At 38.1% G+C, this 24,910-nt stretch overlaps 3 protein-coding genes across 5 annotated transcripts; 2 read left to right on the forward strand and 1 right to left on the reverse strand.

Annotated features, from left to right (window-relative positions):
* Window positions 1-7,372: 7,372 nt before the first annotated feature.
* vhl (von Hippel-Lindau tumor suppressor) lies at window positions 7,373-11,358 on the reverse strand. Its single transcript, XM_005799832.3, has 3 exons — window positions 10,929-11,358; window positions 9,463-9,582; window positions 7,373-8,140 (listed from the first exon to the last, which is right to left on the reverse strand). Exons 1-3 carry the CDS (start codon window positions 11,113-11,115, stop codon window positions 7,953-7,955), a joined length of 495 nt encoding a protein of 164 aa, XP_005799889.1. The 5' UTR covers window positions 11,116-11,358; the 3' UTR covers window positions 7,373-7,952.
* Window positions 11,359-11,433: 75 nt separating this feature from the next.
* LOC111612342 lies at window positions 11,434-16,678 on the forward strand. 2 transcript variants are annotated; one of them, XM_023353413.1, is made up of 5 exons: window positions 11,434-11,676; window positions 13,297-13,411; window positions 13,969-14,135; window positions 15,625-15,739; window positions 15,862-16,678. In XM_023353413.1, the coding sequence occupies exons 1-5, from the start codon at window positions 11,608-11,610 to the stop codon at window positions 16,092-16,094; spliced, it is 699 nt and encodes a 232-aa protein (XP_023209181.1). In that variant the 5' UTR covers window positions 11,434-11,607; the 3' UTR covers window positions 16,095-16,678. The 2 variants fall into 2 exon arrangements, with proteins under 2 accessions (XP_023209181.1, XP_023209182.1); XM_023353414.1 differs by having other exon boundaries at window positions 13,972-14,135.
* A 794-nt stretch (window positions 16,679-17,472) lies between these two features.
* LOC102229923 (vasopressin V1b receptor-like) lies at window positions 17,473-23,354 on the forward strand. Of its 2 annotated transcripts, XM_005799904.3 has the most exons (3): window positions 17,473-18,594; window positions 20,545-20,676; window positions 21,272-23,354. In XM_005799904.3, exons 1-3 carry the CDS (start codon window positions 17,694-17,696, stop codon window positions 21,364-21,366), a joined length of 1,128 nt encoding a protein of 375 aa, XP_005799961.3. In that variant the 5' UTR covers window positions 17,473-17,693; the 3' UTR covers window positions 21,367-23,354. The 2 variants fall into 2 exon arrangements, with proteins under 2 accessions (XP_005799961.3, XP_023209266.1); XM_023353498.1 differs by lacking the exon at window positions 21,272-23,354 and having other exon boundaries at window positions 20,531-20,649.
* Window positions 23,355-24,910: the final 1,556 nt, after the last annotated feature.

Below are 24,910 nucleotides of genomic sequence, written 5' to 3' on the forward strand. Positions count from 1 at the left end.
AGAATAACACTTAAACTGGAAGAGGACCGGAAAAAACAGAGAAACACTGCAGCGGACAAATTAAGAGCAAAAACAGAAAAACTCGAGTGGCTAGAGAGAGAAAATGAGGAGTTAAATAAAGAGATTGTATCTCTGAAAATTAAAAATGACAGAATCGAATCCAGGCTGGCAGAAAAAAGAAAAGATGTCCAGAAAAGGGAAGAACCAGTCGGGGAAAATATCCAGGAAGAGGAACTTTCAGTATGTCAGAAAGTAGGGAGAATTTTTATGCACATGTACGATTCAACGGTGGCGTATTGGGTGCCACCCTGGGTTTTTTTTTAACAGAAAAGGATATTTTGGGTTGCTGGAAACAGGATGTTTGTGGGATAGTGATGCGTTTAAATTAATTACAAATATAAATACTCTTGTTTGCTTTTGGAATTTGTGCCTAGTGAGAGATGCTTGCAGGAAGACATCTAAACGGGTCAAACTGGAAGCTGACACCAGATGGTCTGCAGCAAGAGTGATGACTGACGGATGATTAAGGGTCGAAGTTTATGGACCAGAAACAGAGGAACTGTCCTTTTCCTTTTAAGAAGGAAAAGGATGAGGAAACTTTAAACAGTTAAAGTTTCTTAGAAAGAAAAATAATGATGAAAACTACTAGCTCATGGTTTGCAGGAATTAATAAACTGAGTAGTAGGTTTGGTAAGTAGGCATATGTGGTGATTTAGAAATAAGGAGAAAGGCAAGGAGCAAGTGACACCTCCTTGTTCTGTGGGTTCATCAGTTCCTGCACCGTTTCTACAGAAGGAAATAAACAAGAACTCTGAATTTTGCATTCTACATTACGGCAGCTTGCAGGTGCAACACACCTGTGACTCAAGAGAACAGAAGAAGCAGCTGCTATGTGATTAACTCAAGATAACCAAATCCAGGGGTCTCAAACTCCAGGCCTCGAGGGCCGCAGTCCTGCAGTTTTTAGATGTGCCACAGGTACAAAACACTGGATTGAAATGACTTGATGACCTCCTCCTTGTGTAGATCAGTTTTCCAGAGCCTTAATGACCTAATTATTCTGTTCAGGTGTGGTGCAGCAGAGGCACATCTAAAAGTTGCAGGACTGCGGCCCTCGAGAACTGGAGTTTGAGACCCCTGAATAGGCTCTGTAACTAGGACCGCCCTAAGGAAATAAAAAGAAAGTCTCTGGGAGGAGCTGTTTTAGAGCGGGTAGATTGTAACTAAAGCACGCTGCTGTCCGTTCTCCTTGCAAGTAAATCTAAAACTCACTTGCCTCTCTCTTCTTTTTCAGTTTGAGAATGCTTAGGTAGATGAACCTGACATTAATTTGGTCCTTCCAAGCCGGATCCCAAGATCCTGAAGGATTCCAGCGGGTGAGACCGAATCCAGAAGGACCGTGCGCACGGCTAAACTCTTCAGAATGAGTTTAGATCTTTTTCCGGGACTGGTATTTGGTTTACCAGCTGGAATCTGACGCTTGACGGGACTCCGTTTACTGAGAGTAAATTGTCTTTTAAAAGAAAAGCGTGAATGAGTTGATGGCGTTCGCGTTAAAAGAAATCCTGTGTAAGAAACGCTGTGAATCCTGGGCTCTAACAGCTGAAACTAAACGGCTTTAACTTTATGCTGTTGTGGTGATAATTGGATGGCGGAGTCCAGCGAGCAGCCGCTTAAATCCGTCTTAAAAGTTTCATTCCGTAAAAAACAGGGCGGCGGAGTCCTGCGTGAAGACGCTTCAGCTCCGGAACTGAAGTGTGATTGGAGGTATAAACACCTTTAGGTATTTTATCTCATTTAAAGTAGCGGGTTTGGAAGGAGCAAACCAATTGTGGATGCAGAGGCAAGAATCCTCCACTCGTAAGAGTCCAAGAAAGGATTACCACAATTGGTATTTTTAATTGTTACCCACTATAAAAAAGAAACCAGTTTTTAGAACAGCCTAGGTGTTGACAAACTGGTCTAAATTGTTTAAAATGGGTAAAAATAGCAGGAAGTGGAGAGAAGTGTTTCAATATGTGTTCGTTTAATTTCTTTTATAAATGAATTCATTTAAATTGTCCGGAATGGTAGAAAAATAACTGCAGTACTGGAGAATACACAGCAGATGGCGGCATAGCAACCATTGAACGAATTACTGCTTTATATTTCAACAGTAAATGTAAATCAGAAGATTAACAGCAGTGAAAATATTGGGAGTGTGTTGAAGGGCAGGACCCTGATAAAATACAAAATATCTGAATAAATGGATAGTAAAGTACAGGTTAAAAGGTTAATTAAATACTAAAATAGAACTAGAACTATAGGATAAAATAAAAAACTAAAGAAAGAGCCAAGAAATTAAGGAAACAGAAGATTGTGATAACAGTGTGTTGGCAAATAAATAGATGACTAAATGAAACACTAACTAAATGAATACAGGAATAAGTAGATGAATATAATAAATAAAAAAATATCTGAAAACTGGAACAAAAGTCATAAAGGAAAACAAGTAACAGACAGGAATGTGAAACACAAGAAAGGGGAATATGAAAGTTTTTTTAAGAAGGAAAAGGATGAGGAAACTTTAAACAGTTAAAGTTTCATAGAAAGAAAAATAATGATGAAAACTACTAGCTCATGGTTTGCAGGAATTAATAAACTGAGTAGTTTGGTAAGTAGGCATATGTGGTGATTTAGAAATAAGGAGAAAGGCAAGGAGCAAGTGAGTCAAAGTAAGAGAATGGGAAGATGATTTGAACAAATATCAAATTAAAATGATCGTTGTGTTCAAGTTGCTCTCATAGCAGTTTGGAAAAACTTAATAACTGGAAATAGAAAATAGATCTTATAGAGAAACAGCTAAAATGCTTTGCATGGTCCAAAGGATGTTTATAAAAATCTGAGTAATAATTATGTAGAATTATAAGAATTAAAATATTAGATAAGAATGTTAATTTTTCTTTGCGCAGATTAAAAAACAACAAGCTGCAGCTGATTCTGGACATCTTAACATTCTTTTAATAATGAACAAAACTTTATTAAGATAGAGAAATATTAAATCTACAGGACTTACTTTTAATTGATTCAGTGAAACTAAAACTAACTCTCTTATTAAATAGTCATTGATCAAACAGAGGAACACATAGCCTTCATAGATTTCAAATGCACCATTAGCTCTGCTCCTAAAACCTTTATTTTTATTGCCAATATAAAACAAAAACAAATGTTTGCAGTCCACTTTAAAGAATCCAAAACAGATTACAGTTTCTCTGGCTACAAGATCAATGTACCAATGGGCTCTTTGCACCTGCTGCGCTGACGTCACATCCTCATTCATCCGACACATTATCAGAGTCAAACTGTGTTTGCTGCAGCCAGGGCCGCAACTACATATTTTTGAGGTGGATGCGAACATCATCATTGTAGGCTAGCTTAAGCTAACCTGAATATTTACAACTCTCTTGTTGATACACGGACATTTCTTACCTTCTGTCTTTCAACCACTTTGAAAAGCTTTTCTTCGTCTCTCCAACATCTTTATCCTTCCCCCTCTTCCGTTTTCTGTTTTGGGCCCCGGAGTTTTTTCTGCGCCCCATCTTTAGCTCCCTGTTGTTGAGGCATTACTACAAATTTAAAAGAAAACAAAACGCGCCTCAGCCGCTGCCCAAGCTGCCTGTATGGGAGGGGGGCGCCTAATCAGTGCTGTTCCTCTGTTATTGATCATTTCATACACAAACAGCTGTTAAGTACATAAAATGCTGACTATATAAAAAATAAATTCCCCACATCGTTTTTGCGCCCCCTCTAGTGCAGCGCCCCTATGCGTTGCATACACTGCATAGCCACCTTTTGCGCCACTGGGTCTAGTTCAAAATGAGAAGCAATGGCCTTAATTGAAATAAAACAAATTGAAGGAGGACTAAAATGTATGGCAGTACAGAAGAGGATTAGGGCCACCGAAAAAAAAAAAGAGTTCTGAATTTAATCTCAGAACTCTTTTTTTTTTTCTTCGGTGGCCCTAATCCTCTTCCGTAAATGCCAGAGTGAGTTTTTGTTCTTTTTTTTTTACATTTCAGATATTTCCCAAGGATGTTTTTATGAAGCCATGAGGCATTCTTTACCTAGATAAAGGAATAAAAGAAACATGTTTAGAATTTTTTTTTCGTTTTGTTTTGTCACAGCATCATTTTTTTTTTATAACACAACATGTTTTTATGTACTCACATTTCTAAAATTTTTAAATTGCAGTCACTCACTCAAGATAATGGTTCTCTGATGTAAAACGTTGATTTAATGCATAAAATTTAAGCAGAAGAAATCTCTTAGGGAAAACTTTTTCTTAAATATTAAATATTTTTGAAAACAAACTTCAGATTTCCAAACTGTTACGCAAAAGTTTATTTGAGAAACAGGAGCGGCTGCAAAGAGATTTAGTGCCTAGATCTCACTGCTGCCATCCACACACACTTGAGAGGGTTACACCAAGCTGCTAAATATTGTTGTTGTCTTTCAGTCAGAGCCTGAATCCAGACTTACATGTTGAGGTCTTCTTCTTAACGAGCCAGTAGCAGAGGTTTCTCCTGGTCCAACTGTTGAAAACATTCCTGTCCTGAGGCATGTTTTGGGGTAAAATGACGGATCTTCATTTATCTAATGAAAAAGACATGGGCTGTGCAGTACTGTAGTGGGGGAAACATTCACTACAGTAGGAATGTGTCACCAGCTTTGATGTAATACCTACTGTGTCCTCGCTTTGTGGAGGAAACAAGATGCGTAGCTGCAGATTCAGTAAGAGGAGGCAGCAGGCTGACTGTGTTGTTCACATTTGGCTGGAATTCTTGTTTTTTATCACTTCTGTCCTCTGATAAACAAGACACGGTATCGCAAAAGGATTCCTTAAACTTTGATGCATTTTTTTCATGTTTCAAGTACAAATTTGAATGAATTTTAATTCAGATTTTAGAGTGTGTGACAGACCAAAACTGTGTCAAGTCGGCTGGGGGGTTGAGCTGAGAGTTTCACTGACAAATAAAAATCTATTTAAAATGGAAAATGTTACATACTACAGCACAAAATACAACATAATATTAACTGCAACTTCAACTTTTCTTTCGATTTGATATTTTTAATGATTATGATAGAGAGGGGGGCGGTTAATGGCTGATTCACTTCTGTCAAACTGCCCAGGGCAGCTGTGGCTACAACGTAGCTTACCACAATCAACATGTGAATGTTTGTATGAATGGGTGAATGACTGATTGCAGCATAAAGTGCTTTGGAATCCTCAGACTTGATGAAGTGCTGTACAAGTGCAGGTCCTCGACCGTTTTACCATAACAGGTAGGACTGCAAACATCTAGCGACTTTCACTGATTTGTGTTTGTTAAATTTCCCAAATACAAAAAAAGGTTTTGAAGAGCTGACTCATATGTCATTCTTATTGCTGAGAATATTTTTTCTAGAACAAAATAAAAATAAAATAACTCCCCAAATTCAGGCCCGGAGTACCCAGAGAGAACCCACGCATGCACAGGGAGAACATGCAAACTGCATGAAAGACACCGGGCCGGGATTCAAACCCAGGACCTTCTTGCTGCAAGGCAACAGTGCTACCAACTGCACCATTGTGCAGCCATGTGGACTCTTACCATTCTTTTCATTTGGTCCAGTGATCCGTCTGGCCATGTGGGAACATGACCGGGTGACTCCTGGGCCCTAAAAGTCTTGCTGATGATGAAAACAGAAAAATTTAGGAATGGTGGACGCCTTCTAACAAAAATACCGTACGTCTGTGTGAGACGCACTCTGGTTTTAGGCTAGAACTGTGAGTCTACTGTTACAGAAAAGAACCAAGTCCCATGGTTTTTTCTTTGCTCCTCCTTCTGGATGCATGATTCCCACAATTCCTCGCACTTGGCTTGCACACTCAAGCCTGTGTTGTGTTATCGAACTGCTTAGCAACAAGCCTGGATGTTGTGCCTCTGCTGAGAAAACTGGAGCCAGGTATACTCTCAGGAAGTGACAAGCCTCACCAACTGGGACATTGTTGGCTAGTCTAACCAAGATCTTGTAAAATTAATTAGAAGGTTATTCTGATGGATCGCATAACCTGTGTGGCTTTTTAAAAAAAAATTTTACACACAATTGTATAATTTGGAAAAGCACTTCTTTGAAAAAATAAAATGTTTCCCTGATCTCATTAAGTAAAACTGGAGGACAATGTTTTAACTCCAGTTTCAAATAATCATTTATAAAAATTAGTTTGCGGTAAAAACGAGGAGTATGATTCAGAACATCCTCTTACATAAATCAACTTGGTTTTTACTTTTAAAACAGTCACAAAAAATCTAACTTAATATAATACGTGTTGTGATCATGCAGGTCTTTTTGCAACTCTGGTCAGAGGTTTACTTATAGTCATTTTGGCTCTGAATTTTATATTAGTTTTGAGCTTTAAGGATTCATTTGAACAGTTCTTATAACTTCAAGGATTTTTAAATACAAGAAACAAGTTTGAATTGATTATAGATTTTCTCACTGGGAACATATACAGTACATACTAATGATTGGGAGTTGAGAAAAGTTCTTATATTTCCTGAAACCAACAAGCTTCTTGCATAATTACGGTGGGATTTTTGAACACTTTTACCATAAATGCTAACATCTCATTTAAAATAGAAAGCTGGTTTTAACACAGTACATGGTTTTTTTAAATAGGATTCACCATTAGCCTGATTTCTCCACTATAAAAGCAGTTTCCCTAAATTTGACCGAACCATCCTAAGGTTTTAGCAATCTGTGACAAACTATCACCGAGATGTAAGAAATTGCAAAAATAACCCGTTAGTGAGTCTGTTTCTGCTCAAAGTTAGACATTTCCGGGGCGTGCCGTGGTGGCATAGGGGTTAGCGCGACCCGTATTTGGAGGCCTTGAGTCCTCGACGCGGCCGTCGCAGGTTCGACTCCCGGACCCGACGACATTTGCCGCATGTCTTCCCCTCTCTCCTTTCCTGTTTCCTGTCAACCTACTGTCATATAAGGGACACTAGAGCCCACAAAAAGACCCCCTGGAGGGGTAAAAAAAAAAAGTTAGACATTTCCTAACAACTACACCAAAAACTCGAAAGTGGCAACCAGAAGCATGTCATTTCACTGCAACTTTAAGATGTGTTTTAATAGTTAGGGTGTATGGTTAGATTTTAGCTTGAGAAACTCCACAATCAAAAAGTTGTGTTGCTTAAAAGAATACATGCATCAATGGTCCGAAATTAATCACAGTCATGGAAATGAGAAGTTTTACTTCTGACCAGAACTGTCTAATTTAGTTATTTAAAGGCTGAGCAAAATTGGTTCAGTTGCACTGCATTTCAAAAATAATTTCAAGCAGGAACAAATATATATTATATTTATTAATTCTCAAAAAATAAACGGTGAAAGTAGTTCAGGTAAAGTGGCTATAAGTCAATTCAGAACAAGGCAACAGATTGCTGGGTGGGAAGGCAAAGAAAAGCTCATGTTACAGCGTTTAATTAAAGACTTGATGAATTCAGCTCTGCTTTCTCTGACGTTAAGTTAGCAGCGAGAAAAGGTCGAACAAAAATCCTCAAATTTTGTTGTTAATCTGAGAGGAAAGATAAGAATTCCCAAAAGTTGCATATAGCTTTTTAAAATTCATTTATACTCTATCCAAGCTCATACTTTGCTGTCAATACCAAAAAAATAAATTTTTGAAATTACCCCCCATCTATGGTCCTAATACAGCGTTTCACATTCATAACAAAACCCTCTAATTGAAGGCTAAATTGATTTTTACCTCCTGAAGGAGACATTTTTGCTAAATCTGCTGGGTAAATATCACAAATGAGACAGGAAGTCAAAGTGAGTCTCCTTTACAGCAAATCAACAGCGATGACTCATCTGGCAGTCTTTAGTGTCTTTGAGAGAGCGCTGCTCTACTGAGGCCCCAGCATCTACTGGGGGCTTCCTGCCCCCAGTAGATGCTGCTCTACCCGCCGATTAATGCGCTGGAGATCTTTCCGATGGTTGGGTGGATTTTCCAGATCCTCATGAAGGCATCGTGCAATTTCCAGCTTCCTGTAGTCCTCTGGTCGCACAAGACGTCGCACAGCATAAAGAGCTCGATCCTTCAGGCTGTCAACTGGTGAGAAACAGACAATAAGAAAAGTGTTGCTTTTATTACATTAATGCCTTTTACTCCAGATTTATTTATACAGTATTATCAGGTGCATAGATCAATAAGACAGAATCAGTCAAGAATGAACACCATATGCAGTCTATAGATGCATGAATTAAAAATATGCACTTTGTTGTACTTTTAAGCATCTTACAAATCATAGAAGTATTAGGGATATACACTTTAGTGCATACATACTAACCTAGTAATTATTTTTTTGTTTGATTAGAAACCTTGGTAACACTTTATTTGACAGGGTGTGCATAAGACTGGCACAATGCTGTCATAAACATGAGATAACATCTATTATGAACATGAAGTAGTCGTTATGAATGTTTACAACTGTTGTCATGAAGTGTCATTCGGTAAATAATGACACTTTTAATGCAAATTTACATTAAAACTTGTATTAAAAGTCCATTAAAACTGTAAATTTTGCATTATTCGATAAATAAATACACTTAATAAAAGTTGCATTACAACTTGTATTAAAAGTCCATTAAAATGGTCAACTTTGCATTATAAGTGTCATTATTTACTGAATGACACTTTATGACAACAGTCGTAAACATTCATAAAGACTCCTTCCTCGTCATTACAGGTGTTACGGTACTTTTATGGCAGTGTCATGTCAATCTTCTGCACACCCCGTTAAATAAAGTTGTTACCAAAACCTTTATCAAATAACCTACAGCACCTATTCCTTTGTAATGTTTTAGAGATCTTAGGAATAAAAATGAGCTAGTCAAAATTAGAATATCACACATAATAGAAAGGAAAATTGCCATTGACCAGGAAAGCCTGATTGGTGCATATTAATTATTAGAATGATGAAATACTGATAATTAAACAATTGAGAAGCTTTTAGAAAGTCAAAGAATATATAAAAGGTTTAAATAACTAAATAAAATCTGTATAATCAGTCATTGGCTCATTTGGTGTATGATTTCTGTATGTCATATAGTTTCTACTCCTTTATTGAGCTAATATGTTAGGACTTTATCCATTTATTTATGTTTTTGTTTTTTTGCAAATGTTCTTAGGCTTAAAACACCAACCATTTCTTTTAGGAACTTGAAGGAGAATTTCCATGAAGTTTTAAACAAACTGGGCTGGCCACAGTGTTGATGTTAAAAAAGAAATCTAATTTAACTTTTTATGCACAACTAATTTAATAAAAAGCATCATTAGAGCCCCAGGAGAAATATAACTAAACTTATTCCTCTATAAATTCGACAATAAATGTTACAGTATATAGATATCTTAAATATCTTTAAGAGTCTAACCTGGTAAAGTGATGTTAACATGAACAGCCTCATCCCCGGACGGTTTGGGAACAAACAGCTCTTTGCAGTTGACTTTTAAAGGTTCATCCGAGGCTGCATCTCTGAAGATCCAAGGGTGCCCTTAAAAAAACCAAATACAGAATAATAACACATTATTTTACAATAATATTTATGACAAAAAAAATCTGACCATCCACCTGGAGCATCACTACAAGATTTTTTTCCTCTCTGCCAGTTATCTGAATTTTATTAATCTGTTTAGGTCTGAAACATCTGTGTAGCTGGCTACAGCAGTAGCTTCCTCCCTCTGCAACAACAGAGATCTGGGCGCTGAAACCTTTCTACTGACTCGTGTGCATCATGTTTACAGATCTGCTCACATGATCACAGCCTCCAGATTTCCTGGCACAGATGATAACATCTAGGCCAGCTTCTCAAAGACCAGCAGGAACTCATGTTCAGCAAATTAATGCTAAGGCTAAATTGGGCCATCTCAGCCACGTTCTTGTGTAGGAATGATTAAGGTTTCCTGTAAAGACACACTCAAAGAGATTTTTTTTTTTTAATGAAAACTGTCTGAATTCTTTGACTCATTTGACACATCGCCACATGCTTAGGTAGCTCACACAAGGTCAATAATCCATCACAAACTAGATGTAACTTAAATTAATAATTTAATTAACTTTTAACTTCCCCTTGCAAAAGAGAGTAAACTAAATGTCTGTTTCAAAGGACAATATTTCCTGTCACTGCTTTTAAACTGAAAATGTATTCTATTGTAACAAACTTGATTTTTAAAGATATATAAAAGGACAACTATAAATAAAAGCAACATTTATTTAAGAGTCATTGATGAATATTTCCATGTTTACCTGTTATTTTTGATGACTTCACATACTTTTTCTCTGGGTTTTAAATGTCTTGTATCCTTTTCTTTTTAAAAAAAAAATCACAGCAATGTTGTTTGATATGTTGCATCAGTTTGTCAACTTCATATTGTCATACACACACTGGTGTGACTTCTTAAATCTCCATGGTGGGGCACTTATTTTTACCACACAACGCCGGTTTAAGCTGAATCACTCTTTGCCTTAAAGAAAGCAATTTGAAAATTACTTTTGTGTTTTACTCTGTTTATATTTGCCCAGATTTAAGATAATCTGAGCTATTTGAGCGCAACAAATGAAGTAATATGCAAGGATAAGATGCGGTTATACAGAAATTTAAGTCAATACCAGACATGAAGTGAAATGAGATTCATTGTTGGTCCAGCTGTATGATATTTCTGCACTGTAAATAAGTGGACTTAGACAATGTGTTTCACTTAAAATCGAGAAACAACACATTGAGATAAAAAAAAAACACAGCTTTCTAATCACACTTCGCTAAAAGAAATATGCACCATCTCAGGACATCTTCTCTTACTGATTAATCGATTAAGTGATAGATTTCGCTCATTCACTCACCGACATAGGTCGTCATTCTTCGGCCCGAGAATGGCTGCATGTCGGCGTAACTCGTTGGCTTGCCTTCATAATTTATCCACAGCGGCCGGACAACACGGCTGGTGCGATTACAGAAGATGACATTAACGGGAATCCCGCTGTTCAGAGAGCGAACCGGGGGAAGAGGTTCCTCTCCCTCCTGAGGCATTAGACCTGAACACCGACTGCAAAGTGCAGCAAGATTAGCTGAGTGGCTAACAAGGGAGGAGCTAACTCAAACAGGCCCCTTTCTTTCGAAGTAAAACCAACAATTAAACGACGACTGCTCTTTTTGCAGTTTAGCTTGTTAGTAAAACTTAAAACGCAACTAAGTTCAGCGAGATCGCAAAGAAAACCCGCACTTAGCTCCTTTAGCTCCACTATCCTGTTTATTTGTTTTCTTTTCCGGAAGAGACGCAGTACTACACGGTGTTCTGATTGGTTAGAAAGCCACGTACGACATCACGGCCATCACAACGTGCCTCTCGTGCGTGCGGTGCGTGGTGCAGAGAAAGAACCACAACAATGCTATGGCTGTCCGCTTCTGAAGCTTCGATACAGTGTTTCAAACACCAACCAGCGGCCCTGACACCTTATCTCAGCTGGAAGCGATGAATATTTTGTAAGCATTTCTAGTGCACTTTTGCTGTTGAGTGAGAACATGGAGTCATCCAGGAAGAGAGGTCGTTCTGACATGTGGGCACACTTTAAACTGATCGCTCCTGATAAGGTAGGTGTGCTGTCCTAGCTCTTTTATTAGTGATATAGCAATAGGAATAGCTTCCCATTGAGGAAACCATTAAAGGGTGATTTCACCTAATTTTTCACGACCGTGAGCATCTTTGAACTGCTTTAGTTAGTAACTAAAACATTTTAAATCTGGTTTAAATCATTCTGCACTGATTACAGAATATCTAAAACTACATATGTGAGTTGTGAAACTTCAGTAAAGGGTGATTTCAGCACTTTTTAGGCATCTGGACCACAGTGGAACTGCTCCTGCTCCATAACTACCACTAGACCAGGGGTGGGCAAACCTGGTCCTCGAGGGCCGGTGTCCTGCAACTCTTAGATGTCTCCCTGGTCCAACACGCTTGAATCCAACAGCTGAATCACCTCCTAAGTGCAGTCAAGTTCTCCGGAGTCCTGCTAATGACCTCATTATTTGACTCAGGTGTGTTGAAGTAGAGACCCATCTAAAAGTTGTAGGAGACCGGCCCTCGAGGCCTGGAGTTGCCCACCCCTGCACTAGACCCCTCAAACTTCAACTGGAATATTCTGAACTAAAAGCAGAATAAGTAAAACCGAACATGTGATTTTTGAAATCTTTATTTATGAAACTTCAATGAAGAGCCATATAACTCTTCTTCTTGTATTATCATCATTATTTTTTGCGTCCGGACCACACTAGAACAGCTGTTGCTGAAATGGAGAGCTCCATCAGTGACAGATGTGTGTTAACACACATCTGCTTTTTTGCACTGATATCCTGTATTTTAAAGAGTCTCTTTTTAATGCAAAATAAACAACATATGTTTAAAAAATAGTCATCTTACTCATTTGCACACTTCTTGGATTGTGAGTACAATATTTCTATTTCTGATAACCAAACAGTATATTTTTGTTGTTATGTTGAACAGTTACATGTATTGATATTGTTGTTAATCTCATATCTTTCATATATATGTATATATACGCTCAACACTTTTGGATGTTTTGCGTAAATCTACATATCTTGATTCTGCTGTTGCAATTGAATTTCCCCACTGTGGGACAATAAAAGGTATTTATACTGTATTCTACTGATTATGTGCAGAAAAGTGAGACATACTCTAGTGACATAGTTGTTTGGAGGTGATGCATGCCTTTGCGCATCACAGTAACTGTAGTGGTCAAAACGGGTGCAGCAGTTACCATGCCTATCTGATTGCTAGCAAATTAAAATCAGAGCCTTTTTTATTGGTCACTGTGGTGACTTCTAGAGTGGCTGGGCTCAGCACATTTAAATCCCTCCATAGGGTGCTGGTTTGATAGGTCTCAAAGCTACTGTTCTCAGATTTCTGCCTCCTCACTGAATAAATCACAGCATAAATCATGACTTTGTCCATTTAGCCGCTGTATTATGCACTGGCGCCCAGGTAACGCATTCGAAGTGCATCTGCGTCTTGTTTACCTTATTTTTGAGTCATGCTCTCTTCTAATTTAAATCTGTGTTGATTGTGGTTAGCAGAAATTAAGTTAAGTATTGTGAGCTACAAGCATATCATTGATGTATTAGACTAGTATAACCATTACGGTACAACCTTTTAGACTCAAACGACAATTTGATCTACAAATTGTGTCTCTACAGGTGCAGTGCTCGTTGTGTTTAGGTGAGTTGAAGTATCATGGGAATACTTCATCCATGATTAGGCACTTCTCTACCCTGCATGGAGCCACGGTTAACCATGGGAACACAAACCAAGGTAGGGTGAATGTTTTAATTATTGTTGTAGTGGCGATTGTTTGTCAAACCAAACATCCAATAAAAGTTCCATCAGCCACTATGAGGCACTGGGGTCAAGATTCTTTACGCAGGCAAAAGAAGTTTCACTGTCCAAACTTGTTTTGTTGTTCTGGATGACTTATTTTGTTTCAGCAAAACAATTACAGAGTTCAAACCTTTTCTTGTTTTCATGCTACCTCTCTTGCTCTGGTAAAAACCATAGGCCCCAAACCCAAATGCCTGCTGGTCTTTACCAGGCCCCTACACTTATAGAAAGTGGATTGATCCACCTCACTTCCTGTCTTTAGAAAACGAATAAATAAGAACAAATAATAAAACAAAAGATAAATAGAATCACCAATTATTAACCTGCAAATAATACAAAAACTAGAAATGCAAGAATAAACTAACAAAATTCAAATGAATAAAGAAATAAAGAATAAATAGCTCCAACAATTGTTACTAAACCACAGACCCATTTTACATCTTCCTTTTATTCATTATCTTTTTATTTGTGTATGTCTTTATTTATCTCAGTAGATCAGAAGCCAGATGTAGACAAGGCTCTTGTGAAGATGCTGGTGAAAGACTCGCAACCTTCTTCCATCGTGGACTCATTGCCTTTGCATGACAGTGGGGGTCAACCCAGGAAGAAAGGTCGCTCTGATATGTGGGAATACTTTAAACTGGTCAAGCCTGATAAGGTAGGTGTGCTGGCTCTTTGATAGTTAACATAGGCAGAGTTGGGAAGTAACTAATTACATTTACTCAGTTACATTTACTTGAGTAACTTTTTGGGGGGGAAAAATATGTTTAGGAGTATTTTTAATATGCTGTAGTTTTTACTTTTACTAGAGTAATTTTATTATGAAGTGTCACTAGTTTTACTTGAGTAAAATGTCTGGATTCTCTACTAACTGTGAGTAACTTCATTGAACGAAAAACAAGTTTGTTTTAACCAAAAGATTACCAGATATAGACACATCTGCAGATTTTGTTAAAGTCTTATAGGTTTGAAGAAATTGATTTGGAAAAATGTTTCTTCTGATTTTCTTATTTTGTAATAAGGTAATTTATATGAATTATTTCCATTTTGGTCTATGAAATACAAAGAAATAACATAACTTTATATTTTGGTCTGTCTGATGATGTAATTTTTAAATATTAAATCAGTAACCTTTTATTACTGATCAGTTACTCAGTACTTGAGTAGCCTCATTACCAAATACTTTTTTACTCTTGCTTTATTAATTTCTTGAACGGCTACTTTTTATTTTTACTTGAGTGAAGATATGTTAAAGTAGTGTTATTCTTACTTGAGTACAATTTCTGGGTACTCTACCCACCTCTGAACATAGGAAAATACACACACAGTGGTAACTATCAGTGTAGTACAATATCTTTGGTCTTTATTAGGTCTATGTGAAGGGGATATATCATTATATTTAGAGACATAAAACCCATAAAATACTGCAAAATATAAATCATAACCAGTCTTTCAAATGGTTTGGGATGAAGTTATTTCAAATCATTTTTGACAAATAACTTTTAATACATACGTAAAGGGAGTACCATAAATAAAATATGATTTGTCCTAACCATTTGTGCTTATAAATAGCTTTTAGCTGGAACATGACAAATAGATATGTCGTTAGTTATTGAGTAAGCAGAAAAAGGATCAACTTTGATGTTTTGCAATAAAAATCACCAATGCAAATAACGTGTGAGCTCTGAGGAGCTCCAAAAACACTGTTACTGGTGATGCACTATCTGGCCCAACATTACGGCCGTTAAGGAACGGCCGTAATGTTGTAGTTGGGGAAACTAGCCACAAATGTGCTTGAGTTGTCCTTAGGTCAGTGTTTGTCAATTCCGGTCCTCTGGACCACTGCCATGCATATTTTAAATGCGTTTCTGTTCCAGACCACCTAGTCCAAATGATTGCATGACCTCCTCTGCATGCCATCAAGAGCTGCAGAAGCCACCCACGTATTCGAGTCACGTGTGTAGCACTTGCTAACTGTTTACGCTGTGACACAAATCAACAAGAAATCATGAGAAATTTGAACTGCATACTTTTCTATTGCTACTTTTGTCTTGTGGAGTCATTGTGTCGTGCATTGATACCCAGGTTTAGTGTAAGAACCCATCAGATTATAACTCTTGAGATTTAAAGTGCCTTTTTACATACAGGTCCAGTGTTTGGTGTGTTCAGCTGAGTTGAAATACCATGGAAGTACTTCCTCCATGATTAGGCATTATACTGCGAAGCATGGAGCTGTGGTTAACCAGGGGAAGGCAAATAAAGGTAGCATAAATCTCTCATAATTTTGTCATCATTGACAATAAAAACAGAAACACAATATGCTTCTGCTTCACATTTTTATCTCTTTTCTTTTTTGTCTGCTTGTCTTCTTTTTTGTGTCTTAGGGGACCGGAAGCGAGAGCTAGATGAGGCTCTTGTGAACATGCTAGTGAAGGATTCGCAGCCTTTTTCCATTGTTGATGACTGTGGCTTCAAGGAGTTTGTGGCGTTGCTTGATCCCACATATACTCTTCCATCCAAACAGACTCTAAAGGACATGGTGATACAGAGATACAAGGGCCAGATGTCCAAGATCAAAGCTCACATAGAAGATGGAGACTCTGACCTTGACTGCTGATATATGGACCACCATCTATATGTTTCCTGTCGTTATGTGGATGAAACTACCAGGCGTTCCACAATGCATTTGGAAGTGGCGTATTTGCCTGAAGCACTTACTGGTGGTAGGATCGCTGCTGACACAAGATCTCTCATGAAAGAATGAGGTACTGAAGGAAAGGTGGCCTTATTAATATGGTTGCCTGATAGAAGTTTAAATCTGAGATGTACACTTAGCTTTGTCCTTTCGTTAGTTTTAGTGGTGAGGAATTTTCTTGATGCATCTGATCTGGGGGGCTTTGCACAAAAGCCAGTCACATTCTTTCAAATCAGCTCAATGGGAAAAGATAAGCTCAAAGAAGTGTAGGAGGCGATACATTTTGAGGCGATAAAGGTAATTTTAGAGGTGGAAGCAGGCTGGGACCAAACCTTGTTCATAAATTCAGAAAGAGGCAGCCGGTGGGGACAGCTTTTGTTGAGCTGAAAACAGACTCTGGACAGTAGCTGTCCAAAGTGAAGACGGTTTCATGGCTAAAGAGTTTCCCAATGACAAAAATGTATGTGATACTTGTAAGAAGCATTTGGGAAAAAAATAAATTACAATGCAGCTGAACTTTAGAAATGATTGTTTTCTAAAATGTGTTTGTGTATTTTTGTTGAGCAGCAGTCATCAATGTGAAACAGAGACATAGATTTCTCCCTGATTTTATTTTTCTGAAACATTTAACCTAACCTCATGCTAACCTCATGCTAACCTCCAAGATTAATAGGATATGTTTATTTTGGAGATTAGCAAAATAACATAATTTATTTCCTGTTATTTTACTCAGAATTCCTGTTTTACAGGATTTCTACTCGGTCTCAAAAATTCTGGAGAAGCATTAAATTGGCTTCTCTCATTTTCCACATTTGGAAAAGTACGGTAATTCTTTATTAAGGAATTGTATTAAGTTTTCAGATTTGTTCCCCCTTATTCCAATATTGTACTGACAAAGTCTAATAATCCTTTACAAATGCTATTGTTATCACATCAGTTTATTAATTATATGCTTTATCTATAGATTTGCTATCTCTCAGATTAGTTTGAACATTTTACCCATCAATATTTGATTTTTGACTTACTGACTGTGTATAAGAACTTAAAACTTTAAGAAGTATTAGGTTGAACAGTGAGAAAGAGAGAAACTGAGAAACAGTTGAACCATTTGATCAAAAATCCAAAACAAGCACTGGAACTGATATATTTAGCAGACGTATTCGCCGTCATTGTGGCATTTAGCAAATCTACATGTTGAGTTTGTTTTCATGGAAACAGTTTCATATGTTTCAGTCTGTATTCTGTCTATTCTCTATCATCTGCTGACCTAATAGCCAAACCTTCAGCAATGGTTGTGAGCTCCACCCAGTTTGATCTCCAGTATAAAAACAGGGGGCGCAGCACAGGAGAAACCAAACCAAGAGTTCAACTTCTGCAGCGTTTTACCTCCGGCAAAATACTGGTGGGAAAAAAATGACATCTTTATAGCTGGAGAAGCTGAAGTCTGATCAAGGATTCTCGGGGAGAAGATTGCAAACTTTATATGCAGGATTTGTCTTTTAATTAAATAGATTTTTTTTAATGTATATATACTATTTCTATTCCAGACGCTTTGTGTCCGAGTTTAAAGTTAAAATGCGTCCGCTAAATGAGAGCGACTTTGTGGATGCGTACGACGTCCCGCGGGACGAGAGTCTGGCCCGGGTGGAGATCGCGCTGCTCGGTGCGATCTTCGTGACCGCCACCATCCTCAACACCGCCCTGCTGCTGCTCCTCTGGCGGCAGCGCAAGCAGATGTCCAGGATGCGCGTCTTCGTCTTCCACCTGTGCCTGGCGGACCTGGTGGTCGCCTTTTTCCAGGTGTGCCCGCAGCTCATGTGGGACATCACGGACCGGTTCGTGGGACCCGACCTGGTGTGCCGCCTGGTGAAGTACCTGCAGGTCCTGGGCATGTTTTCCTCCACCTATATGATCGTGGTGATGACGGTGGACAGATACCAAGCCATCTGCAACCCGATGGTGAAGTTTCAGCGGGCGCGCTCGAGACTGAACGTTCCCGTGTGCGTGGCGTGGGGGGTCTCTCTCGTGGGGAGCTTGCCGCAGGTTTTTATCTTCTCCCAAGTGGAGGTCGCACCCGGTGTGTTTGACTGCTGGGCGGACTTCATCCAGCCCTGGGGGCTGCAGACCTACATCACCTGGACCACTCTGGTCATTTTCATCCTGCCGGTTTCCACGGTGGTAGTTTGCCAGGTGCGCATCTGCAGAGCCATCCAGACCAACCTGTCCAGAAAGACTCACAGGCAGGGAGTGAGCGTCGGGGCGCCGCTGCCAGCAAGAGCCAGCGGAGCGGCTGGGATGTCCAAAGCCAGGGTGAAGACGCTGAAGATGACCGTGGTCATTGTGTTGGTGTATGTCATGTGCTGGGCTCCCTTCTTCACCGTCCAGCTGTGGTCCGCCTGGGACGCAAATGCGCCTAAAGAGAGTAAGTTGCTGCAAAAATACCACCACGTTTTTCCTTATAAACAACAAACGCGGTCCGAAATTGAATGGGGCCCAAGCGAAATTTGATTTGGGCCACCAATTTTCCCCGTAATCTAATAAAAAAATATATATGTTTATTTATTTTTATCCTTATTTTATGAAATAGTGAAGAACACATGTAGATTTAATAATTAAAATAACTTTAATTTAATGTAATGATTAAATGTAATGAAAAAAAAATCTAAAGTTTATATGCATATAATGCATTAGGCTATATCAAAACAAAAATGCAAGAAAATAAAGTGTACTTCTTTTTCAAAAACATAAACAATGATATCGGACAATTATTTTATGTCATTGTGTGTTAAAATAATGATTATTTCATTATTTTATATTTACTGAAATAGCTAACCTGAGGTTATGTGGCCTTGAGCTGAATTCAGTTTGGACCCCCAATTAATCCTATAAATTAATATTTATAGATGGGCTCACTTTAACAGTATAATAAATGTGTTAAATGAATTTTTAAAGTGTTAATAATTCATTAAAACACAAGCACAACAAAATCTTCAATTAAAATATGACTTTGTTATATTGTTAATTAATGCTTCTTTCTTATGCAACATGCAACAATGACATACATTAACCCTGACATCTAAATGGTTAAGCTGCTTAACTGAAGACCGATCTGCTTGACTTCTACATTGTTAACATAGCAAAACTGACCAAGTTTATTTATTTAGCACATTTACAACAACCTCAGCTGATCAAAGTGCTTCATGACAAACACAACATCAAAAACATGAATGATAAAAAACAGAAAATAAAAATAAGTTTGGTAAAAAAAAATAAATAAAAAAAAAGACAATTATAAAATTGGCAGAAAATACCTAAAATTAATAATATGAATAGAAACCAAAACCGTACTTATTTTCAGCTGCAGTGATTTTCTTCCCCCCTTTAGCTTTTCTCTTTAATTGGTGTTAAATGTCAGGGAGAAACATTTTCAGTCTGAGCTTAAACTGACAGACTGACTGAGAAAGCTTAACAAATAAAATGACTTCATCTCTTGTTGCAACAAAGAACTATAGAGCAATAAATTAGATTCTTAAGTAAACATATGCTTTTAACATATAACGAACAACAATTTATACTTTCATTTTTACATTAAATTATTCTGTTACGTGTGTGTGTTTAACTTATTGCACATTGAATTGTAACACTTTTATCTGGTCATAAAACTTACATTCTCATTATTTCTAAGAGAATAAGGTCCAGAGTCCTGTATTTCAATGCAAACCTATAGAGCAGGGAAGTTTATATATTGCTTAGTTTGCAGCTACATTATTAATAATCCATCCAGAAAACAAATAAAAAGCTTAAACAGATCTGAGGAACATATTTATGCAACAATATTAACTGGACAAGATAGTTCACATTTTCCAGTAAAGGTTCTGTGACCCTGTAACCTTTTTACATGCAGACATCAGTCATTACTCTTGCATGGATATAGAAAGAACAATTTTATCAGCTGGAACCGATCAAATTTCACTTGTATATTTTAAGAAATGTTGCTCAGCTGTAAATGTAATATATTCTGCTTTTGTACTTAATTTACCCAATTGCTTTTCTTTGATAAAATGGAAAGATTAATAATGTTACCTGTGCAATCATTAGTTTTTTTAAATTTTTTAAATTGAATATGAAATACCATTGCAAATTTTGAATCATTATAAATTTTTAAAGTTTTTCCTTAAATGTAATTATGAATGTAAAGTTTTGGCACCTACTCTCTGTGTTAGAGGTCATGCGTCCTCTGGGACCCGGCTGGCCTGCGAGCTTTGAGTCACAGTTTAGTTTGTTTTTTTGAGTAAATTAATACAGGAAGCTACAACATATTCATAAGATTTCAGTGCAGACACATTACATGTTTTTAGTTCTGTTCCTCCAGCTGCGATTTTCACCATCCTGATGCTGCTGGCCAGCCTGAACAGCTGTGCCAATCCCTGCATCTACCTCCTGTTCTGCGGGGAGTTCCCCAAGAGGCTGGTGAAACTCCTGCGTCCACCGGCGCTCTCTGCCGGTAAGAATCCGATGCGTGAGGAAGTGACGCTTGTCAGCACTTTGTATATGAGCTTTAAAAATGCCTCAGAGTCAAAGGGATTGTAAGGCCATGTCATAAAAAGGGGTGGGAGGGGGTAACATGGAGACCTGCGTCCTGAGAAGAGCTTACTCTGAGCTCTCTTTGTGTTTGACAGAGAGATGAAGACAAAATATCAATCAATCAATCACTTTATTTTGGTAAATTGTCCACATTAAACACAGGAAACAACAAAAGAAAAAAAACAACAATAAACAAACCCACAGTTTACCAAAAAAGGAATAGGCCGAAGCAAAGCTGATTCTTGCCTACCCTGTTTTTATACCTTACAACCTACCAGGATATCTTCACAATACATATATAAATCTACATAACAGCGTAAGATTTTATCATTTTACATTTTAAAGCTCTTTTAAAGTTCGCCAAGAAAGGACATAACTTAAAATCATCGTTCAGTTCATTCCACAGTTTCACACCAATAACTGAAACACATCTAGACTGCATCTGGCTCTTCTCGTTTGCACATAAAATATGATTTATCTGTTGATGTTTCTAACGTTATTGCTTGTCTCTGAAGCAATTATCAGGAGAGCAAATCAGGGATGGATGGCCGTAAATGAGATGTGGACAGAGTCTCCTTCAGATGTTGGTCTGAAAGGTGATTTTACTTAAATGGAGCATTTTCAACTGGATAAAGACTTTTTTTTTTTTTTTTTCATGTAACAGGATATTTCTAAAGCCTGGAAGAGATTGGACTTTTGTGGGCTCTTATTTTTATTTTCAGTTGTGCAATGTTTTATTTTTTTTATATACAAAGGTTTGTGGAAAGAAATATTACAGACACAACAAATTGTACCACAGATTGACAGTCATTTGTTGGATCTGGGTTTCATTGTTCAATAATAAGCTGCTGGAAAAGCTAAAGAACAAAAGTCTTTGTATAAATGTACAAAAAGGTTTGATGTTTTTGTTCTGAAAAAAAGTGTTCATGTTTGTTGTGATGAAGACAAATTTTCTGACAAGTGAATAATAAATCTATAGAGGCACTATTTCTGTTACTTTCTTTCTAAGGTCATATGAAATGATAATATTACAGGCATAAACTTGAAATGAATCGTGTGTTACATTGTCTTGCTAAAGTATTCCTGCCCCACGAACAATCCCAACTTGTTATGTTACAACCATGAACTTCAATGTATTTTGCTGGGATATGTGACAGACCATAATAAATTATTATATAATTGTGAAATAGATTTGAATAAATTGTTTTCAAAATGCTTTATTGAATAAACTGAATGAAAACTGAGGTGGCAGCATCGTGGCGTGGGATGCTTTTCTTCAGCGGGAATCGGGAAGCCAGCCAGATTTGAATATTCTGTTTAAATTAAATGTTTAAAGGATCCTACTAGCCATAGTTGGACTTTGTAGCTGTCCTTGTTAAACATCTGGAATTAGCGTATTATCTACAGGTCTGCAGACTGATGAGGAATTTTAACACGAGTAGCGCAGCTTGCCAGCAGCAAGATGACAAATGTTTGACTTTCACCTTGTATACATGCAAAGAACATGTTGGATTTATTTTCACTGCACCAGCTGAAAACAAGTTATGTTTCAATGCTGTCGTGTCTCTTTCTCTTCATGTGATAACAAAGGAATCTGAATGTAATGTTTTCAAGGTTAATTTTAAAGTAAGGACACAGAAAGTTTATCCTGCTTCCTGACCAAGCTGCTTATTCATGTAAGGCATTTTAAGAAATAATAGTGTCAGTATTAGCAGCTAGTATTCACTTGGAGATATTTTATTTTCTCAAAACCCTGAGTGTGAGAAACACAATTAAAGTGTTACTATTAATAGGAGGAATAATTCAAACATTTCCCATTTTAGAAGAGGAGGATGAGAAGCCCTGTCTGTTTACTTAAGGAAAAGAGACTCTACAGTCGTGTGTCCTTACTCACTCACTTATTTATTTACCTTTTGAGAGAGCTACACCAGACTTTCCAGAAGAATGACATGAACATCATGTCATTTTGGGTTAATAAAACATTAATGACACTGGGGGTTTTTTTCAGTGTGCAATTACAAGTTCAACTACTTTTAAGAACATGAGTTAGGTGCACATGTTTGATTTATATACATTTGTAGATTATCTGCAATTTACACAAGATTAAACTTATACGTACAAGATCACATATCCATCTAAATCTCTGAACAAGTGGTGCTGAATGTGTTAGGATGTTTTTTAACTGGACAGGACCGATGCCTGCTAATGTTTGGTAAGTGGTTATGGCTGACTGCATCTGGTGCTTTTTCTTTAACAACATGAAAAGGGTTTGTTTGACAGCACTCGTAGGATTGGCCGGTACTCTGAACACCGGCTGGGTCCAATGAACTGAGTGAAGATCAGGGGAGAGTTGCAGATATATACATATATGGAGAGTTTTGTTTTTTTTAGCAATGTCTAAACAGTTTTAGATTCTGTAATTATAGGTTCAACCATTACTAGAATTACTTGTTTCAAATGCTTTGCACTTTGCCAAGGTCTTACAGATGACCCAAACTGTCACCTCCAGGAGAAGGCAAACTGGTTTGGATGTTCAAGAGATACCCAGCAACTTTGAAAGCACAAGCCAGATAGGCAATCTAAATAAAAAGGCATGATGTAAAAGAAAAAAAAAAAAAGACCAACAACAACTATTAGAGACTATTAACGAGTTGCACAGTCAAAGACAAGAAGCTTGGATCAATAACAGAACACGTGTTAGAATCAGAATACGTTTGTTGGCCAAGATAGTGTGCACAAATGCAAATGAGGAATCTGACTTCGGTTTTCAAGTACTATCAGCATATAGACATTAGTACAGATATATTAACTAGAGAGGAGACCAAATAAAAACCAAAGTGCAAAATGTACATGTGTTTCAAGTAATTTTCATGAAGAAAGAAAAAAATATTTGATATGACACTGCAAAAATTCTTGTTTTGTTTCATAGTTGAGGACTTTCCTCATCAGGGAGACAACCTGGGGGAAGAGATTCCCTGTGGCGAATGGCTTTTCCAAATAGTGCATATACCAAATTGCAGACAAAAGTTTAAACAGTTCATGTCCAGAATGTGTCTTATAATGGTCCAGTAAAAGTTCAGACTTAAATCCAGCAGAGAATCTGAGACAAAAAGTGAAAATACCTCTTCACAGACGCTCTCCATCCAGACTGACTGACCAGCAGGTAATTAGCAAAGAGCTATAATTGCAGAGAAAGGCTGTTCTAAGTATTGACTCAAGAGGGTTGAATAGAAAAGCACGCAACATTTAGCAGATTTTCCTTTGTTAAAAAAAAAAACAACGTAAATCATATATTTTTTCTACTTCTCAATAACGCTTTCATGTTGTCGTTTGGACGTTCCTACTCCTGACCGCTGGTTGGCGACAAAGCGCTGCATCTGATCTTTTAGAGAATAAGCGATGAAGTAATTTCCAACAGGAATTCGACATGTTTTTGTTTCGTTTTTTCCTGGTTTCTAAAACAACAACTGCCCATGTGTCCTTTACAGCTCCCTCTTCACACACTAGTTCCTCCATGAAAGCGCCCTGGTTGTCTGCTATATCTGCTTGTTGTTTGCACTTTCCTTTTTGGTGTTTTAGAGCCTCTTGAATGGGCAGAAACCGCGGACTGTTTGGACCATGAACCGGGCCTGTTCCTGTTAGAAGAGGTGAGACTTTTAGCTCTATGGGTAAAGTGAGCATAGAGACCCGGCTGCAGGTGGTGAGCCTCAGCCAGCAGGGACTTTCTCAGGCTAAGATCGCCCGGCAGACGGGGGTCTCCAAGAGCGCCATCCAGGCTCTGCTGCAGAAGCACCGGAAGACGGGCACCGTGGAGGACCAGAAGCGCAGCGGCCGACCGCGCAAGCTGAGCGGAGCCGACGAGCGGCACATAAAGCTCATCTGCCTGCAGAACAAGAAGATGTCCAGCAGCGACATCACCTCCGAGCTGGCGTTGACGAGCGGGACCCTGGTGGACCCGTCCACCGTCAGGAGGAGCCTGGCCAGGAGTGGCCTGAGCAGGAGGCGAGGAGACAGAAGCAAAACCTGCCTGAGTGATGGCAGAGAGGATGAGGAGGAGGATGAGGAGGAGGAGGACCACAAAGAAGACGGTGACAGCCTGGAGAAGGAGCTCTCTGCTAAGGATTCAGGAGCAGAAATAACAGACTCTGATAAGA

This window comes from Xiphophorus maculatus, chromosome 20 (genome assembly GCF_002775205.1).
Source record: "Xiphophorus maculatus strain JP 163 A chromosome 20, X_maculatus-5.0-male, whole genome shotgun sequence".
NCBI lineage: Eukaryota > Metazoa > Chordata > Actinopteri > Cyprinodontiformes > Poeciliidae > Xiphophorus > Xiphophorus maculatus.